The sequence below is a fragment of the Anolis carolinensis genome, chromosome 6 (genome assembly GCF_035594765.1).
Source record: "Anolis carolinensis isolate JA03-04 chromosome 6, rAnoCar3.1.pri, whole genome shotgun sequence".
NCBI classification, from domain to species: Eukaryota; Metazoa; Chordata; class Lepidosauria; order Squamata; family Dactyloidae; genus Anolis; species Anolis carolinensis.
The window spans coordinates 36,809,538-36,833,400 of record NC_085846.1 but is presented as its reverse complement, the minus strand read 5'-3'; the positions used below and the strand labels follow the sequence as shown (position 1 = coordinate 36,833,400).

The 23,863-nt window shown below is 41.9% G+C and overlaps 1 protein-coding gene across 2 annotated transcripts in view; it reads right to left on the bottom strand.

Moving 5' to 3' along the window:
• Positions 1-2,105: 2,105 nt before the first annotated feature.
• Positions 2,106-23,863, bottom strand: part of wnt3 (Wnt family member 3) — a 38,616-nt gene continuing 16,858 nt past the window's right edge. For both annotated transcript variants that reach the window (XM_062957988.1, XM_003222419.4), the window contains exons 2-5: positions 14,303-14,544; positions 9,579-9,844; positions 6,020-6,507; positions 2,106-4,230 (exon numbers count right to left, since the gene is read on the bottom strand). In XM_062957988.1, the coding sequence (XP_062814058.1) occupies positions 6,028-6,507; positions 9,579-9,844; positions 14,303-14,544 (988 nt within the window). In that variant the 3' untranslated portion in view covers positions 2,106-4,230; positions 6,020-6,027. The remainder of the gene's footprint in view (positions 4,231-6,019; positions 6,508-9,578; positions 9,845-14,302; positions 14,545-23,863) is intronic.

The window sequence follows — 23,863 nt, the reverse complement described above, 5'->3', positions numbered from 1 at the left end:
TCAGGGGCAGATTGTGTATACTCTTGCGTGCTTCCATACTCACAAAGGGTTCTGTTCCATGAGTGTACACCACTAATAAGGCTTTGCCTTAGCCTCACACCATGAAGTTGCCAGTTCAAACTCAAGAATCATGCATGACTGAAATTTGGGATTGGGATTAAGGAAAAGGAAAGTAGCTATCACCAAATTTGATTTCACATCTGATAACGTTTAAGATAAGGTATTGTTAAAAAGAAGCAAATGAAGTGAAAACAACAAAACTTCCGTGGTATTCTCTGTTCAAGGAAGGATGGAAATCATCTGTGGGTATTGTCAAATAGCTCCATCACATTCTACTAATATGGCACTTCCTGACAATTCAAATGTCATTTTTCCCCCACAAGCATTTTTAAGGTGGAGGAGAGGACCTCAGTGTTGTCAAGAGGTTGTTTTGCCCACTTGGCAGCACTTTCAGAGGATGACAAATTGTTATTCCTACACAGCATGGAAAATGCTTTAATATGAAGTCTAGCAAGCATTAAGTCTATTTGAAATGTCCTCCATATGTTCAGTGTTGTTCACTCCCAAGTGAGTGTACTTAGTATATATTGCAAACAGTCTTTATTAAGTTTCTGGGAAGGCTCAGCATCAATCATTTTCTTAATATTTCTTATTGCTAGATCAATTTAGCTGCTTCTAATTAGTTCAATTTTGCCAAATATTTTCTGGGGTTTGTGTGTGTGCTCAACACTCAAAGCCGCTTTTAGGAAGGCTTGAGCTCTCTCTCTCCCCACCCCCCTCTCCCAATCACCATCAGTTCCTGCTTTAAATGAACTGGGAATACCACCAGAACAAACTTTTAGTGTTAGAAAAAATGCGTAGATAATCCTTAATTCCATTCAGATCCTGTGTATGATTTGCCTCTGCTATGCCTTGTGAACACCAAGCCCATTTCTTGGGCTTGTTTTCTAACATGCCCAAATAATTATGCTTTTCAATTCAATCTTATTCCGCTAACATATTTGATAAAACAACTGGTGGGACCCACCGCCACTACTATGACTTAGATTGTGACACTATGAAACATTGAAAAACAGTTGCTTTAAGTGCCTTTACCTTTATTGACTTAACAGGACCAAGAGAGGTGAAATATATTTTCTTCAAATATATATATATATATATTTATATAATATATAATCTTAGTTAACTCAAAGGTATATATATACATTGTATAATAAATAATTATAAAAAGAACATTTTTGGAATATAACTTTTAAAAAAGGTTGAAAATCTACTGCAGATTTTTCCATCCAGTGCTCTCTGTCCAGATGTTTTAGACTAAAGCGGTCATGCTGGTTGTTGCTGTTGGGATTTGTAGTCTCAGCAAATCTGGAGAGCACCAAGTTGTGGAAGGTTGCTCTACAACTTTGTAAAGAACTTTGGATACAGCAGGTTAATAGGAGAGGAAGCAAGTGGACTTGGGGAGTATCTTTCCTATGCCCACACACTCATTTTTTCTTGGAATATCTGGCTTCAGCAAGAATATAAAGGGAAAAATATACAGCAAACTGATAAAAATATGTGCTGCTTAATATTTGAGGAAACAATCCCTCTTAGTTTCTAGATACTCGTATATTCTAACTAGTGGATATGGTTTGAAAGCAGATTCTCTGTTCTGAAATACCTCCCTTGGAATGCAGCAAATATGTGTTGAAGCTACTTCCATAACAAATTATGTCTTTTTCATATTTGATGTCCAAAAAACATGATCTGCATATCCATTGAGTATTGATGGGACAGCTTATGGGCTCCAGATATTGAGCTTCTTCTTCTAGAAAGGATTGTAGGCATCTTGAGACTGCAATTTGCCCACCTCAGAATTACAGGCATATAATACATCTGCACCAGCACCATCAATTTATATATAACATGTGGAATGTCTTAAGCACAATTTAAAGGATCTGGAGTTTGTCTAGTGATTGAAGTATGCTTCATCCCACCATTCTCCACTTCAGAATATATTCTCTCTTGAGCAGAGACTACTCTTAATTCCTCTTACTGCTAAAATTTCCTCTTGTTAGGGACAGCTGATTAATTATAATTAATGATACTGTCCTGTTGCTCAATTTACATTAATAAGGTGGGAAAAGCAGAAAGTAATTTATTTGGGAAATAAATCAGATTCTCCATAGCAGTTTACAGCCACACAAGTTTCTCTTAATCATGAACAGGTCCTTGTTGAGTGGATAATATCCTTAAATACACATACTGCCTTGCTTTTAGCTGACACTGAATGCTCAAGCAATATGACATAGATAACAATACACCCCATAGCACTGTGAAAATGGATTTGAGGTAAAGTGGATGACAAACTTAAGAGTATTTTGTTAATGGGACATGATGCTCAGAAGGATGATTTAAGGTTAGGTTAACCAAGGACTGTTGCATCCAAGAACTGAAAATCATTTGGACCACAATACTCAAGAATTCAAATACTAAATGTGACCATGAACAAATTGGTAAATGAAGAAAAAGCTGAAAATGGTCAAGGGTCTAGATTCGCTCTGAAGAAATGAACTCTTATTAGTTTGTTCAGTACAGGATTATAGAGAAGCAGGCAAAATTGTTTCTCTTAAATACTTAAAAGGGCTCAAAAGAATAATTATTTTTGAGTCACTATATCTTTCATCAGCTGAGTGGGTACAAATGTTCATCTTGGTTTTATATATAGCACTCTGGAGGAAGAGCTACCTGGCTGGCCCCTGAACAGGAGTGTTACTGTAAAGCACTGCTTTTTAAATTGTGGGGTCCCTTTAGCTCAATGTTGGGGTCACAAAAATATTAGTACTGTAACAGTAAAAGTTTTCCAAGCGCCACCTAGTGGCTGTTTTAGACATTTACACAAATTTGATGTTCAGTGTTTACACTGAACTCTTCAGAAGACACTTCAGCTGTACTTCACAAAAAGGAAAATCAACCTATTTAGCAAGACTTGTAAGTGCTGATTTGTTATCAGTAAATGTTTGATTTTTAATACCTATTTGATATGCCTTTATACCCAGGGTCATGTAGGCCTTTCTGTAAAGAAGTGGCGAAATACCAAGGAGAATATTTCCAGTAGCTTTTTCCTTTCCTTAGGCAATGGTGCTTCAACAATCAGGCTTTTAAACCATGATCATGTTTACCTTGCCCTGAACAATCTAACAATAAAACATGTGAAATGCAAGATAGGTAAGTATTATGCTATAACAAAGATAAGTCTTTCATCTGTTTGGGCAAACAGCCTTGGAACAAACAAACAAACAAAAACAACCCCAAATCACAACAAACGTCAGTTTTGATCCTAAGTTAACTCAACCTGCTGGGAAATGCTGCAACATTTAGGCAAGGGACTGAGTTTTACAACAGCTCCCTATGCTTATTCTTTTGGGAAGTGCCTGGGTTATAGCAACAAAAATGTATATACACTTTGAATAGCATGTGTGTGTGTGCTTGTGTTTTCACTTGGCCAACAAGGGTTGAAAAGTAAGGACAAAGGAAACAATATGTTTTACAAGTTCAGAAAAACTGTTTTAAGGATGAGATACTTTCAGTTAATTTCTCCCTCCAACTCCAGAATCAATGCTGCTTACAGAACAAATCACATTGGTTACATGGATGTGTATTTGGGAGTGGAGGGAATATAAGTCTTTTAGGTTCATACATTGTTACTCATGAAACAACTGCACATCAGACCTTCAGCATGTAAAATCACCTGCCGTCACCAGGAGCACTTCGTTTCCCTTCACATTTCTTGAAATTTGGCTCTTAATCATCTGCATTGTGTACACCAGTAGCTGTAGTGAACAGTTACTGTGAGCTTCTGTCAGTGTTGCTACAGCCTTGCTTTTTCCTATGGTTTTAAATATAGATATATATATATATTATATTTTGATATGTGCAAGAAAAAAAAGGTTGGGAAGACCACCTCTGGAAGTGTGTGGCCTGAAGTCAGCAGCCATGCTCTGCCTGTTTGACAGGAAAGAAGGAGTATGTTGGCAGGGCTGGCAGAGGATCCAGCAAAATCATGGGGAGTTGATTTCCAGGTAGATTCTTCCTCCACCACTATCTGCCTTGGTTCCAACAGGGCATGGAACAGGCTAGGAAGAATTTGCTTCTTCTCTGCTTTCAGTAGTCAGGGGCTGCAACTGTGGGATTTCCTGGCAGTCTCTCTTTCTCTTTCATGTTCTGCTACAGCTGAACCATGGGACTCTTTCCAGGAAGGAGAAACAAAGAAACAAGAGTATAATCACATCACAATCATATATGCACTGTAGAAGCCCTGCCTTAAAAAAGAAAAGCCAACACCTCTTAGAATCATAGAATAATAGAGATGGAAGAGACCTCATGGGCCATCCAGTCCAACCCCCTGCCAAGAAGTAGGAAATTGCATTCAAAGCACCCCCGACAGATGGCCATCCAGCCTCTGCTTAAAAGCCTCCAAAGAAGGAGCCTCCACCACACTCCGGGGCAGAGAGTTCCACTGCCGAACAGCTCTCACAGTGAGGAAGTTCTTCCTGATGTTCAGGTGGAATCTCCTTTCCTGTAGTTTAATGCTATTGTTCCGCATCCTAGTCCCCAGGGCAGCACAGAACAAGCTTTGACACCACTTTAACTGCAATGGCTATGGAACCTCCTCCCAATGACTTCCCCTCACATATTTATACATGGCTGTCATGTCTCCTCTCAGCCTTCTCTTCTGCAGACTAAACATGCCCAGCTCTGCTGTCGAGCCAGGATTCCCCCATTCTGTATCTTTGCATTCCATTTTTTCTGTCGAAGTGAAGTATCTTACATTTGTCCTTGTTGAACTTCATTTTGTTAGTTTTGGCCCATTTCTCTAATCTGTTAAGATCGTTTTGAATACTGCTCCTGTCTTCTGGAGTGTTAGCTATCCCCCCCAGTTTGGTGTTGTCTGCAAACTTGATGATCGTGCCTTCTAACCCCTCGTCTTGTTTGCTTCCAGGTAAATTTCAGGTGTATGTGAGGATTTTAGTTCCTACATCTGCTAAAGTTGTCCACTCCAAATACTGCATTTTGTGTTTTCAGAGCATTTCTCATATATGAATTATTGCAACAATATTACAAGAACCACATAAGCCATCCATGTGTTAGCTCCTTATTGTTGCTCATACTGGGTGCCACTGACACCAAAAAAGTGCTTACGATATCGTAGGATAGGGATTGTTATCTTTTATTGCTAGCTTTGGGCCAGTTTTCAACTGAGTAAAATCTAGGTGTGCATTGATGGCTCTCACGAGTTTTTAGTGTAGCCAGTTTGCTAGACAATCTGACAGCTTTGTGTAAGAATTCATTATCTTTCAGTGACTCATATATATAGTTTTATACATGTATATACCAGGAATAAGGAATCTGTGGTCCTTCAAACATTGTTGAACTTGAACTTCACCATTGGATATGGTGGCTAAGTGCATCTCTACTGTAAAATTAATTCAGTTTGACACCACTTTAACTGCAATGGCTATGGAACCATGGGAATTTAATTGTAGTTTGGTGAAGCACCAGCACTCTTTGGTGGATAAAGCTAAAGACCTAGTAAAATTAGAATTATAATAATTCCATAGCATTGAACTATGCCAGTTAAAGTGGTGTTCAACTGCATCAATTTGCCAATGCAGATGCACCTTAAGTCTCACATGAGTGGCATTCCAACTGCATCCAAACCACTTCCCCCAGCATACATATATACATACATATATATATTGTGTGACCCATGAGATGTCATAGGCAAATTATTGCATCACTTCTCCCCACTCTCAATCCTCAAATATGAACTATTTTGTACCTGGCCCCGATTAGTGGGATTTAGGGTTCTAGTAAAAACAAGGCTAGTCTAATGAGCCTGAAATCTGCCTATTCCAGCCTAGGGCAATTACTGTGTTGATCAAATCTGAAGCAAGAATTTCCCAGTTTATGCTCTACAGTCATATTATACCAGGCCTTTTTTCACTTCACTTCCGTTCCTTTGCCCCACACCTACCTTTCTGTTTACTTGCAGGTGTGCACATCATAAACCCGGATGCACTCCTGGCAACTAACATAGCAGCACCAGTGGAAGATGCAGTGGCACTTCTCTTTCCTCTTCTCTGTCCTGGTGTTGTGGCCACGGCCGCAGCAGAGCAAATCGCATCCGTCGATCCCGTGTGAAGTCACGTTGCACATTCTGTCCCTGGTGCCAAATGAGCCAGTCTCAGGGTTGGGCTCACAGAAGTTGGGCGAGTTCTCATAATAGACCAAGTCACGCTCAGTTGGTGGCTTGAAAAGGGCATACTTGGCGCGCAATGTCTCCACCCACCCACGGGATTCCCGGTGTTTCTCCACCACCATCTCAGAAGCACTGTCATACTTGTCCTTCAAATAGTCACCAATGGCTCGGAAATCCGGCTGAGCCCACCAGCAAGTTTTAACCTCACAGCTGCCAGAGAGGCCATGACACTTACATTTCAAGTGCATGTGGTCCAAGATAGTCTAGCCAGGATAAAACAAAAACACATCAAGTCAGTTTGGATACATTCAGGGAAGCATCCTACAGTCAAGGGTCTTTCCTTTCTGGACTCTATTGGGGTTATTTCACTTTCCTTGCAACCTACACTTTACGTAATATCCCCTGTTTTGTTTGTAAAAAAGCAGACAAAATCTCACACTGATTGCATTAACCACTTAAAGCATTCAAAGCAATGTTAACTTTTTGGGGGTCTACAGTACAACATCACCTCCCAGTATGGCTAGTGAGAATACCAGCTAAGATAATCTGGCAGTTGTAGTCCAAAAAGTAACTTCTACTTGATTCTGAGCCCATCAGCAGCTTGGAGAAATAATTGTTTGCAGCTAAGTCAAAGACTGAGTCCAAGGCAAATGTGGGGCTTGAGTTTCATTTTCACGGTAATATGAAAAGATTACTTTGTAAATTATATTTATATCAACTTTCCATCTATAAAAATATATACATTATGACTCCACACCCCTTGACTACAGACTTGATATCAATAGTTTCGCTTACCCACACTACAAAAAAAAAATCCCTCCTGGATGTCTCTCGGTGCTCCAGTGCTATTCTGAGGTCAGACTATACTTCTGACCCAAATATAGTCAAAATATAGGGTTTTGTATTATCTGTGGCTTTGGGTCCCCACAGGTTTAAAAAATGTATCTTCAGAATGTATGAAGATTGTGCTGCATTTAAATATTTGAAGACATCCAAGGAACCATTATTAACAGGTTGCTCAGAAGTCTGTCCAAACTATGATAGCTGCACGTATGGATGCAACTCCTCCTTCCCAGGCCCTCTACTATATTATCTTTTTTTGGGGGGGTTAATCTGTCTCCCTATACTGGGGGACCTTTTCTGTTACTCAAATGTTCTTTGATTTCAAAAGTTTTATTTCCATAGTTATTAAAAATAGATTATTGTCTAAAGATAATTCTCATACATCTCATAAATAGTTTGTGTGCTTCTTTGAAGCTTCATTCTTGCTTTTACAAATTCTTCAAGTCTCTAAGGGTTGTTTTTTTTAAGTAAGAAAGAGTGAAAGTGACAACATGATTCAGGCTTCTCCAATTTTATAGTCTCCAGATGTTCTGGACTACAAATCCCAGGATTTCTGATCACAGTGAAAAACTGAAAAGATCCTGGAAAAACCAGGCTGGGCATACTGAATTAATCGCTCAACTACCTAAGCATCTTTTAAAATACATATGACATTCATATCCATAGGGGATACATTTCAAGAAATGTACACACCATGGATACCCAAAACCGTATATTTTGTCTTTACCTGTGCTGGAAGAATACCATAGAATTTCACTGAGGATCTAGAGGGCCGCAAAGCATGGTAAGCATGGTAAGTAAAACCATGGATATCAAATCCATGGATAAGGAGCTCTTATTGTAATTCTTAGGGAAGCAGTGAAAAGAAGAAAACTTTTTAGTATTATTCAATCTTCCTTGGAAAGCTACAGTTTATAATCCTTCTCTCCCCATTCATCCCTGATGATTTCTCCTACAACAAAATTACCGTAAACTGATTTAGAATTAAATAGGACAGTTGAAATGTAGGACTTCATCCCATGTAATAAGTAAAGTGTTGGGGATTGTTGTTTTTCCCTTAAGCTTAGCAATTCCCCATTTGGAAGTTAAATTGATGATTTTCCTATCACCTCATCACACTTTTCCCTGCTTCCCCTTCCCCAAATTATTTGTTTGCCTTCTCATCACACGGGAGACATATTTCTCCTTCCACTGTTTCCTCCTCTGTTTTCTTTTGATAGAAAAAAATCCTCTTTGTTTTTTCTCGCAGAAGTGCTTTTTAATGAGAGATCACATTTTAAAAAGATATAAATTACTGTTCCTTCCTCCTCAGTCCCAAAAAGATAATGGCAGAAGAAAGGAATCTGTACTGCTTAGCACCATCTCCAAAACGATGTCATTGTTATGTTTACAAGTGGGCAATGGGAAATTCCCATCACATGTGAAAATTGACATTTTTACCCATCTCTATGGGGAATTTAAAATGAAGCCAATTAGCAATCAGCTTAGGAACTGTCGGGGGGAAAACTCATGTTAGAAATGGCAAAATAGTTGAAACCAATGATATCAACTTGCATTGTGTGATGGGCTCTGTTGGTAGCTGTTTCTTAAATGTGTAGAAACACTGATTTTGGTGTGTGTGAGGAAGTCCAAAATGTCTTGTTTTGGTTTTAAACATGTTAACGGGAAGTTTGTTATTTGATTTAGTTCTTCTCATTTAGCACTATATGCATTGAAGATATAGTCAAACATAGTGTTCTCCAATTTGGTGCAGTTACCCAGTGTTTTGGGCTACAACTTCCATTAGTCCTTGTCGGCATAGGCTAATGGAATTTATTGTCCAAAATATCTAGAGAGCAGCAGGTTGTTGAGGGCTAATCTAAGATAAAATGGTAGCTCCTTCAAAAATACAGGCATCATTTCTCTTGTTGAGATTCTCACCTGATCCAGAAATCGCCCCTTCACTTTTGGTAAAACCAAAGGTAATTTTGCTTCAGTGACTGGGTACTTCTTTATCAAAACTAACAGGTGTTTGTCTATCTTCTGGCTCCGAACTATGGATTTCACCATTTCCTTTTAAACCAGTGGTTCTCAACCTGTGGGTCCTCAGGTGTTTTGGCCTACAACTCCCAGAAATCCCAGCCAATTTACCAGCTGTTAAGATTTGTAGGAGTTGAAGGCCAAAACATCTGAGGACTCACAGGTTAAGAACCACTGTTAAGCACTAAGCAAGACTATACCAAAGGTTGGTAAGCACTTGCTATAGCTGTCTCCTCTGTTCCCTGGTAGGCCTAAATATAGTGATGGATAGGTGGGTGGATCACTGAATTGCATGGTATCAGTGATTAGAACCATAAGCAAAAGGGGGAAACTATCTGGCTTCTATTAGATGTAGTCCTTTGGCCTGGGACAACTGTTTGGAGTCTCCTTTCTTGTCGTGATTCCACCATTACAAGCAAGGGGGGATTGCTAGTCTGTGCTTTTCTAGAGGATAAAGAGATGGACCACTCACTGTTCTTCCAGCTTCATTATTGTGCCTGTTCATGGCAGACCGTGCATCGGGGCGATTTTCTCGGGCATCTGCAAATTCCCGTGAAACCAGCACTCCAAAGTCAGCATCCTCACTGCAGCCGCCCCATTTCCATCCTTCGCCTGGTGGCCCTTTGTGGTGTGAGTCACAGCCACAGATGGTAGAAGTACCTTCAGCACAGGAGCGTGTGACAGCAAATGCCACGCCTGCCGATGCAATGGCATGAACAAAGGCAGATTCTCGTGTGGCTGCAAGTAAAAGGGGAGACAGAAAAATCCCAATCATTTAGCTAGCAGCAAAATAACCTCTGCCCTTCTTTCTCTGCTCTTTGAAAACACAAGCTGACTGTTTTAAAGGCCTGCTTTTATTCCATTATATTTTTTTCAGTCAAAGACAGCTATATACCTCTGACTATCATATATGGATGCTGATGGCACTTCCACATTTCTTTTTAAAAAATTGTTGCACTTCACAAGTACTAATTGATATGATATTTTAATGATATGATATTTTAATTTTAAAATAACACAAAATATTGTTAAAGGCTCACAATGACTCAAAAGACATACAGATTACAGAATGCTCCCTGCGTCTGCAAAGGACACATTCCCAGACTTTGCATGGATACATAAAACTGTGGATAATAGCAAATCTCATGGAAATCAAGGACTTCTGGTCAAGAATACCAAAGTGTCACACTGAAGTAGCTAGAAAATGCCTAAAGAGGACATATTTTGTCAGACATGGCTAAATGAACTGTGAATACCGGTCCCATGAATACAGGGTCTTACTATACTTGGTACATTAAGCGATACTGTATTAAGTTACTTCCCTGCTTCATCTTCCTTAGTTCCAACACATTACTTCCAATCTCTTAATTAAGGTAAAGGTATCTAATTCTTTTAAAAGGCTGGTTGTTCTGTCCCTGTCTACTTTATTGTCCCCATATAGCTTCCTTCCAGTCATTTTTGGTGGGATCTAATCCTTCTGCCTTTATTCAGTAACTGGATCATTTAGTCACTCAAAATGGAGAAACTAGAAAATTAGATTGTATGATCTGCCACTGCTGTATTTTTTATCAAGATTAAGATGTCTCCATGATCTATGGTTTACTGTGACAGAGGTCCCTTCCACACAGCTGTATAAAATCCACATTGAACTGGACTATCTGGCAGTGTGGACTCAGATAATCCAGTTCAAAGCCTATATTGTGGATTATCTGCCTTGATATTCTGGGTTATATGGCTGTATGAAAGGGCCCAGAAACAAGCTCTGGTGAGCTTTGGCCTTTTGTACTACTCATTCCAACTTCACTTCCTGGACTGATTTTATTTCTATTTTGACGTAGCACACTTGAGCATGACATCCAAAGTTGAACTGGAATCAATTTTTGATATGAAAACTTCTTAATTTATGGTTTGAAATTGGCTTGTTTCAGATTAACTATAATTAAGATTAGCCAGTTAGATGAGTTTAGTTGACACAACAAATCATGGTCAATTTAGAAAATGGAAGTACAAGCATTCCATCTTTTTCTCTACCCCACAAGAGAAGAAGAGAAGAGAGTATGCATGAGTTGACTCATGTAGGCTCATTCTCATCATGATACACTTTTATTATCATATCCACTCCAGCCAATATATCCATCTGCTCTGTTATATTAAAAATTGCAGAGAACTACTTTGGGAATTTGTACTGTAAAATAATCATTTTAAGTCATTCCTCTCAGCAAAGGCAATGACAAAGAAATAATATGTGTAAACATGAGGGGATGGTCTCCTTAGATGGAGAATGTTCTTAACATGGCATACTAGAAAAGTACACCACATTTTGCTATAACTGAAAAATAAATTGTCTCCAACTGCCAAGTAGAAAATGAGTATGTCCCTGATGTCATGAAGATGCCAGTCACAGAGGCAGGCAAAATGTCAGGAACACGGCCATACATTCTGGAAACCACACAACACTCCAGTGATTCCGGCTGTGAAAGCCTTCGACAATACATTTTAGGAGTGTCGATGTAGTGTAGTTCCCATCTGGGTTGCTGTCATGAAATTGATAGTCTACTATATGGAAGTGAATGAATGAATGCATGAACAAAGTTAATGAGAACTGTTCTATAATTACTACCTGGAATCCAGGTCAGAAGTTGAAGGAAAACTGGTCTAGAAACAACCCCTCCAGTTCCGACCCCTAGATTCCTCTTGTATCTGAGGAGTCAAGGGGTGGGGGTTGCTGGGATTGCCTCTGAGAAATTTCCCAGTGATCAAACTGAAGTTCCCAGAAGCAATCGGGGGGGCCTGGGTGAAAGGGGGGCCAAGCTTGGGTGGATTAGGGGCTCTTGACAGAGCTTCACTGTAATGGTCTCCTACCCAGACCCCGTTACCTGCTGGGACACTCAATTTGCCATTGTTTGGGGAGTGTCACACTGTATTACCCACATAATGTGGAATGTTTCCGCCAGGCCCAGCAGTACCCACGCTGGCATTCCCCACGGCCACCCCTTGGCAACGGGGCCGCCATTCACCCTGCCCTGCCATCCCCCTGCGAGCCCACCAGTCAGGCTCGGAAATCTCTATTGAGACCTCTGGTGCCGGTCCTCCCCTCCTGGGCTCCGAGTGGCAAAAGGGCGTGTGAATGGCGCGGGGGTTGTGAAACCGCTCAAGGTCTGGAACGATATCCCTTGCCCTGATGCACAGTGGGGATTGCAGCTTAGCTCCTTTCTCCTGCATATAAGCTCATTTTCTCTCCCTCCCCACCACCCGCACTGCCTTTAAATCTCTTGCATTTATATCCCAGTCTCCTCTTTTAATGCAAATTTGTCATCTGTGTCACAGCTAAAAAAGAGAGAGAGAAAGAAAGAAAGAAGAGGGGGAAAATACTGCTGGGTTATCACAATGCTGTAGGCCATTTTGCTGCCTGCAGAGCCAGCCTTTCATTTTCCTGGAACATAGAGGCCCTGGAGATGAAGGTTTTGTTATACCTATTTGTTCCGAGGAAATGTGGACAGTCTCTCTTACCCTGATTTACTTTTATATTTTCCTATGGTGGCAGCAGTACGCAGTTTCTTCAGACCTTTTTAAAACCCAACTCCGATTTATGATTTCCACCCCCTCTCCAAGCTCCATCCACTTCATCACCTTATTCTTTAGGCCGAGCCTTTTGGGTGAGATAAACTAGTCTCCGTCTGGGCAGTACCTTTGCAGAAGGTAGAAGGGGCCTCATATACTTGAATATTCCTCCATATCTACTCCCCAAATGTCTTAGAAAACCCTTGGTTAGAAACCTAGATAAGAGACTGCCCTCCATATCCATGGATTCAGTATCCATGGATTCAGCCACCTGTGCCTTCAAAATGTTAACAAAACAGAATTCAAAAAGGTGTGTGGGACAAGAGATTTTTTTTGCTCCAGTGGACCAAGACCAGGACCACACTTGTGCCCATTGGCTACATTTCTTTGCTAGAAGATTACCAGAGACTGGCAACTCTAAACTTAATAACAGACAAAGTAGCCGACAATAAAAGCTTAAATAACCTATACAAATATAACAATTAATGGAAGATTTAATACTAGATAAAACAAATATAATGACAGCTAAAACTTTATAAAAGTTGACATGTTGTGCAACAACAGCAGGCTGAAGTCAGTTCCAGTCTCTATACAAGGTTTAAAATTTCTAGGCAGGAGTATAAGTCAGGCATATTAATCTCTCGTCTTTCCATATGGCAAAGTGCACAGGTGGGTTTTCAGCAGTTTTTTAAAAGCGAGAAGAGAGGGAGCAGTTTTTAGATCCCAAGGCTCAAGCTGGTTTGTATACGGAGTTGCGATTCTGCAAATAGTCTGGGCCTGAACCATTTAGGGCTTTATAGGTAGCGATCAGCACTTTGTATTTAGCCCGGAAGCAGATTGGCAGCCATTGGAGCTGTCATGGCATGAGAGACATCCTCTCACGGAATGGCGCTCTGGTTAGCAATCTGGCTGCTGATCTCGACACTAATTGCAGCTTCCAAACTATCTTCAAATGCAGCCCTATGTAGAGAGTGTTGCAGTAGTCCAAACGGGAAGTAACATAAGGGCATGGACTACCATGGTCACACGTGGCATCTCAAGGTATGGGTTCAGTGGGCACACAAGTTTTAATTGTGCAAAGAAGCTCCTAGACACCGCAAATGCCTGAGTTTCCAGGATCAGAGATGAGTCCAGGATCACCCCCAAACTGCAAACTTGTGTCTTCAGGGGGAGTGTGACTCCATCCAACAAAGGCTATAATCTCACACCTTGACCTGTGCTGACCAGGAGTACTTCTGTTTTGTCTGGATTTACTTTCAATTTATAAGCCTTCATCCATCCATCCATCACTGATGACAGGCACTAGTTTAGGGGCAGGGTGGCATTCTTGGCATTTGGTGGAAAGGAGTAATAGAGTTGGGTGTCATTGACATAAATTTGACACTATGTATTTATATATATATTTCTTGTTGTAATTAGCATATTTCAATCTATGTTTAGTGTCTAGAATTTTTGCTATTGTTTGCTATATTTTTTGTATTGACACATAAGTTTGATAATGTTGGCTTGCACTACTAAGTTTGCTTATATCACATAAATTTCTCTTAAACAAATAGAGTGGATTTTACACCAATTTATATAACAACTATGTAGTATGAATGTCCGAACTGTACTGCGACGTGTCACGTCTTGTACCTTTATCCAGGACAGGCCCAAAAATGGCCAAGCTGTCATCAATGGTAGTGCAGTTCCAACGCCGCCCACGAAACTGGTGTTGGCATTCCTGGATTCCTAGCTTCACACCTTCAGCCACACTGGGCATGATTTCAATGTAGTTACGGCAGAACCGAAGCTGTTTGGGCACCAATCCAGGAATGGAACCACACAGGATTGGCTGAGACCCCAACGACGTGTACTGTTGGCCTAATGCAAGGGACCTGCCAAGAGAAAACAGACACAATCCACAGATGAAGATGTGCTGGGACACTTGATATAGCCACATTAACAATTTGCAGTTATCTTAAGCACGTATTCATAATATGTATAATAAGCCTTGTAGGGTTGGCTACCACAACATAAGATGGCGGTTAATCTTACAAGTGGCATTTAACAGAAGGATAATGAGAGTTCAGGAAGTAGTGATCTGTCAGAATTTGGAAAAAAAAAATTTTTTTTGGCTTATAGCTCCAAAATTCACTGAACCAACTCATTCAACAGATTCTGGAAATTATGGTTCAAAACAAAACAACTCAAATCATGGTCCTGTATAAGGGCCAATCTTTGAGCCATCAATTCTCCTTGGTCATTTTCCAGGAAGGAAAGAAAGTTGTAGCCAATGGGCACATGCATGGTCCCAGTCCTTGGCAAAATGGGAATAATGTTTGCCATTCCTACATATGAGATGGTCTGAGAAGCACAGACGTAAAATAAATAACATTGTGAAGCTCTGGTTTATGGTTGTAGTGGTGCTAGTAAATGGAACTTCAGTATCTGCATGTAAGTCTATCAGTATCCAAAGACATGGGAGCCAACGTGTAATGGTTTGAATGTTGGATTACAACTTTGGATCTCTGAGTTCCATTACCCATTTGGCCAAGAAAGCCTACTGGGTGACCCTGGGCAAATCACATACTTCCAGCCCTAGAAAACCCTATGATAGCTTTACTTAAATGTTGGTATAAGTTGGAAATCACTTGAAGGCACACAACAACAACAATCCAAAAGCAGTATAGCCATAATTACCAGTATTTGGGATGAACACATTGCATCTGTTTCAGAACATTCAATGTTGTCTGGCTATTTTAGAGATAGGCTTCTAATTTGGATCAACCTTTCATCTCATACAGAAGAGCCATCCTTTATATTAATGGTGGATTGCAGGGCAGATTCAAATCTACTTAGTTTGCTTAAAGGGTTGCTACGCATTATTTGAGGTCCTTCTATTTTTGTTTTTGCTTGATTCAGATTCTCAGTATTTAATATTTTATTCATGTTACGTTAATAATGGGAAATATTTATACATTTAAGTGTCAATCTATAAAACGAATACTTTTGAAATCCAAGACACTTACATAAATGTATTCATTCCTGCAAATGCATAATGGCTTTCATACGTGTATGACATTTCAACTAGAAAGAGCGATTCATCCTCTTGAAATGTTTGCATTTTGTAATTAATAGGAAGGGGGAGGGAGGAGAGAAAGGCTAACATATTAAGAGATGAGTATGAGGAGAAGCTGTTACTTAAATTTAAGGCCTGAAGAAAGGATTAAGATCTTAAGCCAAATGATGGATATTGAGAACAAGACTGAAGGGAACACGAGAGATGTTCAAGAAGAGAGTTCCCAACATAGCAAGAGGGAATGTCTGATGTTATGTTTCACATGTAAAATTTATGTTTTATTTTCTACTCTGGATCAAATTAGATTATTCTTTCCAATATGGAAAATGGACGCCTAACCTGTACATTTATACCAGCTTTCAGGGAAGGGCATCATTTTGACAATCCTATTCAGCAATCTCTTCAACTTGGAGATGGGAAGCAAACTGGAGTTGTTAGTCCAGTTGATCTAATGAATTACTTGAGAATCACTTGGTGTGTTGGACCAAGGCTCTGAAGAGACCTAGATATGAACCTCAACTTAGGCATGGAAATACACTGGATGACTTTGTGCAGGTCACTGTCTATCTCAGGCCCTTTCCTCACAGCTGTATAAAATCCACATTGAACTGGATTATTTGGCATTGTGGACTCAGATAATCCAGTTCAAAGCAGATATTGCGGGTTATTCTGCCTTGATATTCTGGGTTATATCGCTGTGTGAAAGGGCCCTCAGCCTTAGAGAAAGGCAATGGGAAACCTCCTCTGAATAAATCTTGCCAAGAAAATACATTGTAAGGTTGCTGTAAGTCAGATTTGAACACTGTTCTACCTCCTGAACCACACTGTTGCACACCCACTCATTAAATCTAGGGGAGTGGTGCATGTTGTTAAAACATTAAGCTATTATATCACCCTATTCATTGATGTTCCACACTGAATTTAGACATGGTGTAAAGATCAAAGCAGCAGCTCTTTTCTAGAGTGATTGAGTCTGTCATCCAAAATCTTCTCCACTTCAGTGCCTTCTGACTGGCCTGGGTGATAGTTTTGAGTATCTTGGCAGCACACTCATTTCTGGCTGCTGTGACTGTGGAGGGTTTGGCACTAAGGAACTGCAGTTGTATCCTTAGGGTGTCTTGGCCACTTGTTATATCTTCTGCACAAATGTGTTGCCTGAGTCAGGCATGGTACACAGAGATTTTGAAGTGTCTGCATTAGCTCCCTGCTTTTTCTCCCTGGTGTTGCCTTCTCATACTGATACTGTTTGTTATGGTAAGGTAAAGGTAAAGGTTTTCCCTGACGTTAAATCCAGTCATGTCTGACTCTGGGGATTGGTGCTCATCTCCATTTCTAAGCCGAAGAGCCAGCGTTGTCCGTAGACACCTCCAAGGTCATGTGGCCGGCATGACTGCATGGAGCGCCGTTACCTTCCCGCCGGAGCGGTACCTATTGATCTACTCACATTGGTATGTTTTCGAACTGCTAGGTTGGCAGAAGCTGGAGCTAACAGCAGGTGCTCACTCTGCTCCTGGGATTTGAACCTGCGACCTTTTGGTCTGCAAGTTCAGCAGCTCAGTGCTTTAATACACTTTGCCACCGGGGCTCCATTATGGTAGGTTTTCAAAAATTGATGCTGGTTCAGAATGCATCAACTAGCTGGTGGTGCCAGGGCCGGTTGTTACTAGGCGGCCGCTGACGCGGCCGCCTCGGGCGCTGGCTGCTAGGGGCGCTGTCGAGGCGTCGACAGCGACCCGTAGCGCCACCGACGCCTCCGGTGTTGGCGCGGGCCCGCGGGGCTTCAATCCCCGCGCCCGCGCCAAGCACCTAGGCCATTTTGCCCTTAGTAACAAACTAAGGGCAAAAATGGCCTATCTGTGCTGTGCGCATGCGCACAGCCAGATAAGCCATTTTTGCCCTTAGTTTGTTACTAAGGGCAAAATGGCCTAGCTGTGCTGTGCGCACGTGCACAGCACAGCTAGGCCATTCGGGCCTGACTTCCTGGTCGCGGCCGGCGACCGCCCGGGCGATCGCCGGCCGCGACCAGGAAGTCAGGCCCGAATGGGCTATCTGCGCTGTGCCCGTGCGCACAGCGCAGATAGCCCATTCGGGCCTGACTTCCTGGTCGCGGCCGGCGATCGCCCGGGCGGTCGCCGGCCGCGACCAGGAAGTCAGGCCCGAATGGCCTAGCTGTGCTGTGCACGTGCGCACAGCACAGCTAGGCCATTTTGCCCTTAGTAACAAACTAAGGGCAAAAATGGCTTATCTGGCTGTGCGCATGCGCACAGCACAGATAGGCCATTTTTGCCCTTAGTTTGTTACTAAGGGCAAAATGGCCTAGGTGCTTGGCGCGGGCGCGGGGATTGAAGCCCCGCGGGCCCGCGCCAACACCGGAGGCGTCGGTGGCGCTACGGGTCGGTGGCGCACGGGCACAGCGCAGATAGCCCATTCGGGCCTGACTTCCTGGTCGCGGCCGGCGATCGCCCGGGCGGTCGCCGGCCGCGACCAGGAAGTCAGGCCCGAATGGCCTAGCTGTGCTGTGCACGTGCGCACAGCACAGCTAGGCCATTTTGCCCTTAGTAACAAACTAAGGGCAAAAATGGCTTATCTGGCTGTGCGCATGCGCACAGCCAGATAAGCCATTTTTGCCCTTAGTTTGTTACTAAGGGCAAAATGGCCTAGCTGTGCTGTGCGCACGCGCACAGCACAGCTAGGCCATTCGGGCCTTACTTCCTGGTCGCGGCCAGGGCACGCTGGGCGGGGGGCGGGGCCAACTCTGGCCCCGCCCCCCGCACTATTCGCCCTGGCCCCGCCTCCCACACAGCGTGGGAGGCGGGGCCAGGGCACGCTGGGCGGGGCCAGGGCGTCGGAGGCGGGGCCGGTGGCGGGGGCGCTTTTTAGCACCCCCGCTTAACATTTAAAAATATCTCCGGCCGGCCCTGGGTGGTGCAGTGGGTTAAACCCTTGTGCCAGCAGTAATGTTGACCTAAAGGTTGGGTTGCTGGCCTGAAGGTTACCAGTTTGAATCCGTGAGATGGGATGAGCTCCTGTCTGTCAGCTCTAGCTTGCGGGGACATGAGAGAAGCCTCCCAGCAGGATCGTAACACATCTGGGCGTCCCTTGGGCAATGTCTCTGTAGATGGCAAATTCTCTCACACCAGAAGCGACTTGCAGTATGTTCTCAAGTCGCTTCTGATACAATTTTTTTAAAAACTAGTTCTTTACTAAGAACCATTTTTCTTGTTCTTTAAGAGTTGAACTGCTTATCAGCTGGGCTTTGAACACAACTCAGAGAGTTGGTTTTAATCTTTAAAGTTGCTGCACAGTCTGGGATATGCTATTTAAATTAAAAGTTATCTTTCCTATTAATTTTATCTGAATATCAGATCAAGGGCCTTCTTATTAATGGCATTACTAAGAAAGTTAGGTTGGATATAGACTTAAATGGAAGAGGATCGATTGTATTAATCATGAGAACATCAGCATCTAACCGAGTTGAATCAGATGACAATTTTGCCACATAGTGATCCAGGTGAGTAAATAACCAGGGCAGAAAATTCCTTTGCCATAATAGGAATTTAGTTGCCCAGATGGACACAATGCATACACTGTTCAGCAGAGAACAGTGTGTGCATACAGAAATGGTGCTTAAATTAGGATGTAGCATCCAAAGAATGTACATTATACATACAAATCAAACATCACATTCACAAAACGTATTTTTTGTATAACAAAAAGTGATTCAACTGACAAAGAATATGTGATTCTCCCCTCTCAGCAAGGCAAGAGATGTGCATAACTGAGACTTAAAGATAGTCCCCCCTTTGTGCACATGGTCAGGTTTCCCCATCTTTGCATTGCAGCTGATTAAGTTTAGTGCTGGTCTGGTAGGACCCTTGTACAGAACTATAGCTAATCCCAACTCGGGGAAGAGAGAAGGAAAACTGAGCATATCTTATACCCACCCATATGACTGAAGTCTGATTCATAGAGAAAGCAGCCCATGTGCCACATTCCTCTTCCCTTTATAGCTTGGAGGCATGGTAAATAATACTATAAAACTTTTGGAAAAGGAAGGGCAGAGGAACTTACAGGATTCTTCTTTCCAGGAGTTTTTTTTCTTGATAGTAAGATAGTACATAAAGTCTAGTTGGAGGGCACTGGTAGGAGAATAGGACCACTAGCCAGTGCGAAACCTGGAATATTTGCCAACCAATCCATATTTGTTTCCTACTGTGTTCTAGATCCGGAAGGATTTCCCCTGTTATTTCAAGATTAGAGAACTTTCCTCTTATTTCTGAATAAGCAAGGACATATCACCTGGGGATGTGATGTTAACTCATGTTACAGAGTTCTTCTCCTAATTCTCTCCATGGATCTCATTCATAAGGTTTTGACTGATTCCTTCCTTTGGGCTCAAGAAGGAATTTCTTCACCCATATCAATGTTAACAGCTAGCTAAATGATAAACGAAGTAGCTAACAAAGATTAGAACTGATATCAAAAAACAAGCAGCAGGCAGAAGCAACAGAAATAAGCAAGATTGTTTAATATTCTAAGATGTGCCAATAGGTTTCTCATAGTTTCAAGAATTAAGCTGTTAAAAAGCATGAAGAATATACAGTTCAAAATGGTGCAAGTATTAGTGCCCTTCCAACCTGTTTAAAGAGTATTACATGATCTGACTGAGGTGCAAGTTGCTAAAATTTTTACTTTATTTATCCCAGGCTTTCATTGCTTGCAGTCTAGTACCCTATATTACAGAGACTGATCTGTCAAAAGGTTAGGGTCCTATTATTGTTGGAAGGAGGGGGGAATTAGCTACATAGATTTTTGTGCCTTTTTGAACTACCATTGCTTGTTTTACACATCCTTGATAATTTTGACACTGCCAGATTCCTTAATACTTGAAAAAACAATTGAATGGACAATATTAAAAGATGCCCCATCTGCGATTACCCATGTATGCATGTAAGTAATCCAGCTCTGGGGAGTGGTGCTCATCCCTATTTCTAAGCCGAAGAGCCGGCATTGTCCGTAGACACCTCCTAGGTCATGTGGCTGTCATGACTGCATAGAGTGCTGTTACATTCTCACCGAGGCGGTACCTATTGATCTACTCATATTTGCATGTTTTCAAACTGGTAGGTTGGCAGAAGCAGGAGCTGACAGCTGGAACCTACCCTGTCCTGTGGATTTGAACCATCAACCTTCCAGTCAGCAAGTTCAGAAGCTCAGCAGTTTAACCTGCTGTGCCATCACAACCCCAAAATATATTAAAATCAGAATTTTTCAAAGTTTAGATTTTTCTTAAGCATTTAGAGGTGAACATGTTGTGCCCACTTTGTTTTGTTAATGTGCTATTTTAGATCCCTTCCTTCTGCTTTCTGGTTGAAGTGGGGGAATTGCTTAAATTGGCTCATGTAAACTTTATTATAATGTTCAGATTATTTATCCCCTGCCCTGCTTAAATCTCCCTGATGGTGAGCATCATGTGCACACGTTTATTTTAATAGTCATTGGGTGAAAAGAAATGTTGAGGTGATCACATAAGCAGATCAAGATTCCCCTTTTTCATTGTGGTTTAATCAATGCACACACGTGCTGACGTCCATCAGGACGCTGGTTGTGTGTGTGTCCAGCTGAACAGTGCAGAGGTTAGAGCCGGGTCCAGAAAAAAAGATAAAAAGTAAATGGATTGCTCATGTGAAAGGCGGCGTACTGGAATGCAGCCAAGGTATTTGGACGAAATCTGAACATCAGCCGACAAATTTGGAGAGTGAAACTTTCACCAAGCATCTAACTTGAAACAAGAGCGTCCCATCGTCCGCCATTCTCTAAATGCAGAGTACTTTCACTACAAAGGCAAATCAGACAGGAGGAGTGTCCGACAGCCATTCGGCATCTTAGTCCCAAGGACTTTCTAAAGCTTTCTTCCTTGTGATCTTTTATTTCACTCCTGCTGTGAGTGCTCCTTATCAAAAGGGCAACCACAGACATTAGTGGCATCCTTAACCCCACCGGGCTGTTTCCCTGGCGACCTCATTAGAAAATGCTTATAGCCCCTTCTCCATGGGGTGGGAGGCTTCTCCCGTAGAGCCCACAATGGAATCAGCTTACCGTGTAAGCCACATGGAAGTCCCCAGTGTGTGTATATACACTAGAAAGGAAGCGACTCCTGAAGTAGGCAGCTAGTTGGGTCTCTTTTGAAAGCTGACAAAGGTGAGCTTTCTATCCAATACAAAACTAGCAAGTTACAATATCTATTGGATTCAGCAGGACTTACTTTTGGGTAAGTGGATTGAAAATGAGATTGCTTGCTGCCTTTCCCTATTCTCTTTGCCTCCGACCATGCCAAGAATAAAACTGGTGGGGCTAGTTCTTATTGCTAAATGAACCCACATCTCATGAACACAGCTAAAAATACAAACCCCAGCCAATTTGATAGTTCTCGGAGTTGTAATTCCCCCCAAATTTATTTTTTCTAGCACACAGGAACATATGAATGAAGACTCCAAGCATTCCATTTCTAAAATGGGAGGTGGCAAAATAACAGATCACACCGTTAATTCTCATCATTTTTTTTTCATGTCAGGAGCAACTTGCAAGTCGCTTCTTGTGTGACAGAATTGGCTGTCTGCAAGGACATTGTCCAGGGGACACCTGGATGTTTTGATCTTTTTACAATCCTTGTGGGAGGCTTCTTTCATGTCCCCACATGGAACTGGAGCTGATAGAGGGAACTCATACGTGCTCTCCTCAGGTTGGATTCGAACAGACAACCTTCACTGGGGGATCCATACCTCATCATTAAACAATACTTTCCTTAATTTTCTTATCTGAAAAGTAAAACTATCGGCAGTAAGTGAGTAGCTGAATTACGTCCATAGCTAAAAATAATACGATAGGCTATCTCTTGATGAAAGAGTCATCCATAACAAAGAGCACCCTGAAATACGTTATTTTAAATTGTTTAATTTAGAAAATATTAATACTATTAAGAGGCCCCCGGTGGCGGAGCAGATTAAACAGCTGAGCTGCTGAACTTGCTGACCAAAAGCGGATTGAGTGCCCGCTTTTAGCCTTAACTTCTGCCAAGCTAGCAGTTCGAAAACCTGCAAATGTGAGTAGATCAATAGGTACTGCTCCAGCAGGAAGGTAATTGCACTCCATGCAGTCATGCCGGCCACATGACCTTGGAGGTGGACAATGCTGGCTCTTCAGCCTAGAAATGGAGATGAGCACTAACCCCCAGAGTTGGACACGACTAGACTTATGTCAGAGTAAAACCTTTACCTTTACCTTACTACTATTAAATTTAAAGGGAAAAATTGTGACAAAATCCCAAGCATATGTCAGTTTTGAGTCCCTTTTGTGCTGATTGGTATGACTGAGAATCCTGTAAAATCAAAGGATTTACTTTGCTTTCTACATGTTTTCCCCTTCCCTGTCCAAATATGAAAGAGAGAGGGTTGAACTACAGATTGGTGTATGTGCACATCTTCAAGTTGTTTGTCAACTTATGGTGACCCCCTTCATTGTATAGGGTTTTCTTAAGCAATGAATATTTAACGGTGGCTTTGCCTATCCCTTCTTCTCAAATATTGCTCATAGCACCTGGTTTTTGTTGATGATCTCCCATTCAAGTATTACTAGGGCTAACCCTACTTATCTTCCAAGATCAGACTTGGTACTGAACTTGGCTTTAGGAACTATGGCTAGCTTCACATTAAATCTTGAGGAAGATCTAATGCTAGTCTTGTTTTATGAGAATGCTCCTTAAAAAGATCATAGCAGATTCAATATCAGTACAATCATGCCAATGAGATCCCAATGGTGGATCACTAAGTATGCCCTAAGAAAGCAGTGAACTGCAAAACCAACAGAGATGATCAGGCAAATCTTGGGAGTTGGTTGGCAAGTCTGGATGGTTTCGCCATATAGAACAAAAGGTGCGGCCAGCTTTAAAAGGCTGATCCCCACAGAGCATCCCTGCACAGTCCCTTGTCTGAATGTTGGCAAGCTTCCCTGCCCCAAGGAAATGATTAGGTGGAGATAATTGCTCTTTTGCCGGCTGCTTACTTTGTTGTCATTACCTCTGGAAGGAACCTGACTCGGGGCAAGAAGCAGCAGTTTATTTTTAGCATCTAAGGAAG